The 4826-nt window shown below is 48.6% G+C and overlaps 1 protein-coding gene across 1 annotated transcript; it reads right to left on the reverse strand.

Moving 5' to 3' along the window:
• Positions 1–2233: 2233 nt before the first annotated feature.
• Positions 2234–3325, reverse strand: LOC123099969 (ocs element-binding factor 1-like). Its single transcript, XM_044521979.1, has one exon. It carries the CDS (start codon positions 2947–2949, stop codon positions 2446–2448), a length of 504 nt encoding a protein of 167 aa, XP_044377914.1. The 5' UTR covers positions 2950–3325; the 3' UTR covers positions 2234–2445.
• Positions 3326–4826: the final 1501 nt, after the last annotated feature.

The following is a 4826-nucleotide window of genomic DNA, read 5'->3' on the forward strand; positions in this document are numbered from 1 at the left end:
GCACGAAGCGACGGTGGAGCTCGGTTACAACGGGCGCGGCGACAGCTAGAGGACGAGGTCGACGCCGCAAACAGAGAGGAAACCAAAGGAAGCTCACATCAGAGCTCGTGGAGGACTCGGTGAAGCCGGTGGGGCTCGGGGTGGAGCAGATCGATGACAATGGTGGACGACATCCGAGGTAGAGGAGCGAGTCAATGGCGGCAACTCGGCGTAGTCCTGCTTGATCCGGTGGGCGTGGTGGATAAAGAAGAGCGCGGGAAGCTGCTGGACATCCGTGCGCACCTCGAGGACGACTCTGGCCACGGGGACGGTGGCGGCGCGACAACGGTTGCATTTGGGCGCGGACGAAATCGAGGGGAAGAGAGGTGAGCGAGGGGAATGGGGGATTAGGGTTGTCCCGAGGGTTGTCGGCGCGGCTATATAGGGCAGGGGGAGTCGGGGATGCTCGACGTGTGGCGCCGACCATGGAGATGGCGCCACGGCTGCCCTGCCCTCTCCTGTAGCTGGAGATGGAAGGAGAGGAGCGGCTAGGCTGTGCCGGATGCACTGTGGCCACTTATGGCCCAATAGCATAGTAAGTCTTTTAGAATTTTTCTTTTCCATTTTCTGTTTTGTACTTCTTTCGTTGTGTTGCATTTTTATCATTAGCAAATGATTTGTGTTGAACTTAAAATCTAGTACATAAATACTAGGCAGTGATTGGAGCTAGCACAACAAGTGTCAATTTATTCTGAATTGTTCAAATATTTATTTAAATTGAAATGACACAATTTAATGTTATTGGCACTATTTTAAATGGGTTAAGGGCATTTAAATATTTCAAATGATGTTGGCATCATCATGACAAATGATCAGGGGAATTTATGGAATAATGCGAACATTTTAGTTTTACTGTTTGAATAAATATTAATTTTGACTTCAAATTAAATTTGAATTTTTTTCGAAAAGGAAATTAAATTTGGCTTTGAATTTTCATCAAGTGGCAACTTGGCTTAGAAAAAGGCGATGACACAACATCATTAACATGAGATTATTGTAGCATGATTATTGGGGCAGTACATTGAGCGGCGTCGATGACAGCACAGAGGCGAGAGAGTTGGAGATGGGCACGAGCTTGAGTGAGTGAGCAAACTGGTAGAGAGAGTGAGTTGAGTGAGCTGGCGGCTAGCCCTATTTCCTTGTAGGGAAGCATGATCCGACCGCGCTGGTCAGACGGCCGTTAGGCGCCGCGCTGGCGCATGCGTGGTTTGGCACGTCAAATTCTGTTCAAAAAACGGTTCAGTGTTTTTTGCCACATCCATTTTTTCGGCACGGTGCATGTGCAATGTTTCATTAAGTGGTATTTTTCTGCTAATCACGTCGCTATTGTGGGATACTGTGTATTTTACTTTTCTTTTTTGGGGGATTGTTTGTGTATATCATTATGAATCAAACATGGAAATAAATATATCCCATATAGGAAATTACCAATCCACACTTGGCCAAATTCCGAGCGGACCGTAGGATCAACTATATACTACCCATTATTTTGTGTAGTACGATGTACCCAAAAAAAATCTCTTTACTGAAAGCTCGGCAGATGGAGTGGATGAAACCAGGTGACAAACAAACCACCATCGCCGTCGTGCATGGTGAAGTCGACGGAGGCAAATTAAAGCCTCCCGGCTGGTCCGTGAATAGCGATGCATGCCGTCTGCCCGGCGTCGAGGCGCCCGCTGTGACGACAAGCCAGGAGACGGCGAAGTCTGGCGGTCCGCATCGCGCTCACGCACTCACGCATCGACGTCTAGTCACGCTCGAGTGTCGCTGCTTTGTTTAAGGTGTATAAGCACTTCGCGATCAGCAACTCAGCATCGGTTGCGTCGGCGTCCGTATCAGCCGTATCAGATGGCAGCGACCACCAGGCGTTAATTTGTTCGTTTGTGTGCAACGAACCACGGCAACGTCTCCACTTTTTTTTCTTCTTCATGATTTGAGAATGCAGTGGTGTTTGCGAATCTGAACAAAGAGGAGTGTCAGTATTTTTTTTTTATCAAACGGAGTGTCAGTTGATCTGCTATTGGACGATGGCAAAATTTGACCGAGCCTTCAAAAGATCCAAGTACTAATAACTACTGGAGAATGATGCACTAGCGAAGGCGATTAAGAAATGATAGCTCACTGGCTTTCTGTAGATATTTGCGAGATCTGCTAGATACACATCTCAGTTATATTCCAGGCGCAACAACACAACTTCACAAACTTGACTTATTTATTCAAATATTGTAGTATAGAGCAACACATCACACTCTTGTGTACTACACGTACAAGTTCACAAGAAACTCACGTAGTGCCAAAACAAAAGTAGGGCAAGTCAACAGTCGCAGCAACGCCATAGCTCACATCATCACACTACTAGCACCACACGAACACGCATCACACACAATATGATAATACGCTCCCGAGTCAGAGCCACGGGAGACTCCCTGCATCGTCCATGATATCATCGAGCTGCTCCGGCTGGAACATCATCTGAATCTCCGGCGGGAAGGATAGGGGCGGCGCCGGTGGCGTCTGCAGGCCGCCGTACAGCTGTGTGAGGTGGACGGGGATTTCCTGCACGTCCATCGGAACGCCGGTGATCTGCCCGAGCAAGCGGAGTTGGGAGTTTTGCTGCTGGAGAAGGCTGTAGAGGCAACGAGCGTCTGCGAAGAGCACACGGTTCTGCTGCTCGACCAGGCTGCATTGCTGCTGCACGAGGCCGGTGGTGACACGCATGGCCTCGTTGTCGATCGAGAGCTGGGCCACGCGCGCGGCCAGATTGTCCTCGCGCTGCTGCCTCTTAACGCGAGATCTCTGCGCCGAGAGGCGGTTGGAGGTCTTCCGTTTGCGCTGCCGCTCCTCCTCGGTGACCGCGCCGCCACGGCGTGGTGGCGCCGCCGCCGCCGCAGCCGGCGGAATCATCTCCATTTGTTGTAGAGTATCACGCAGAAACACACCAGAGCACGCAATTCCCGCTCCTAGAAGTACCAGTGTACCAGGAGCGGTGGAGAACGTAGCACTTACTTGCAAGCCGGAGGAAGAAGAAGGTACGGAAACAAGAACGTAGAAGGAAAGGAAACACACTACTACCACTACTATACTTTGGATGAGGAGAGGGGGGCGGATCAGGAGATCACGTAGAGGAAGTGGAGGAGGACGATGGAGAGTGAGTGCAGGCAGCAGATGTGGAGGAGGCTAGGAGGCAGCGGCGGCGGCGTCGACATGGACGGCGCGGGCAGCACTTCCGCCGGAGCTCGAGGGGTGCGGATGGCTTGCTTGATGTTTCTTCTGGGAACGATGGTGTATATATGGAGGCGAGGGAGCCCCTTTGCCGGTGTGCATACGTACGCCGCCGGCCAAATTCGCTAGTGCTGTGTGCGTACCAACCAACTCGTAAAAATGTATGGAGACGTCGCTTTTGTTGTTGCGACGTTGGACTTGCCTCATTGGCGAAGCTGTCAGTGCTGCAGCATGCATGCATTGAATTTTCCAATGGTGCCAACGAAGTACGTATGAAACTTCCATGACCGGACAAATATGAAGGTTCTGTTTACAGTATTCCCCCCTGTGATTTTTTTCTAAACGATCTTCGTTAAAATACTTAGTTCATTCGAGGTGTCCTTTGTCTGACCAAAAGGGCACCTGTGTATTTTACTTCTTTTATTACTGATGAAACAATGGTGCATCAGGGAGTAGTACAGCATGTCGACACGGCGCACAATTTCAGTTTTTTTTTTCTTTTTGCACCGAGATGTCTCCATCGGCGACGTGGCCAATGGAGGTATGGTGTGCTAACGAAAATTCACACGAGCATCTGGGAAGCAGCGCAAAGCCAATATCAAACTAAAGCCGTTGCAGACAGTTTATACTTGAATTCATCGGTTACCACAACACTCTTCTCAAGAAATAAACGATTCGTCAGATCAACCAATGCGTCTACAGCACATAGGTAGGGAGGAGAGGAGGTCTGAATATTTGACGACAAAGATGCAAAGATACACAGCCAGCTCTCCTACGTGTTCCCGGCCGGGGGAAAACTACATTCCATGGCCATATTCAGACGTCCTGGTCGCTGGCGTCACGAGATAGCATTAACAACAATGCCCCCAGCTGTAGTTTTTTACCCCAGCCAAGGGCGATCGATCGATGCAAGCAATAGTACATGTCGTTTTCGTTGGTAGCTAGGATGGTACTTATTTGGGTTTGCTTCTCTGCGAAGAGAAGGTGAACCCAAGGAATAAACTATAGTGCAGCTAGAGAACATACATGCATCTGCAGTCCAAGATCCTGCTGGGCTTTGTCGCTTTTGTTGTACTACTTGACTAAACGATCAGTTAGGAGGCGCCAGGTGCTTTTGCTTATGTATGTACACATGTCGATGCCGCGTCGTGCCCTTTGGCGCCTGGTAGCCTTTCTGCTGGTGTGCTAGTGCCAGGGAGAGCTAGCTAAACTAAGTGAACCTTTTGATGCTCAGTACGTATGAACATGCTATTATTATTATTATTATTATTATTATTATTATTATTATTATTATTATTATTATTATTTTGAAAAGGGGAATATATTAATATCAAATAGATATCAATTACACCTAGCCTCTGCACCTACAAGATGTCTAAAAACATCCAGGATGCGAACAACAAAAAGGAAATGGAAACGGGAAAACAAGGAAAAAACTGCCACGGTGATCGATCATCCGCAATAGCAACACTCTAACCACCACCAAACACAACACCCGGACTAGAAAAAAGGTTCTCCAAAAGCAACGCCTCCAAGAAGGAAACAATGCACAAGTGTTGTCGTTG

This window comes from Triticum aestivum, chromosome 4D (assembly GCF_018294505.1).
Source record: "Triticum aestivum cultivar Chinese Spring chromosome 4D, IWGSC CS RefSeq v2.1, whole genome shotgun sequence".
NCBI lineage: Eukaryota > Viridiplantae > Streptophyta > Magnoliopsida > Poales > Poaceae > Triticum > Triticum aestivum.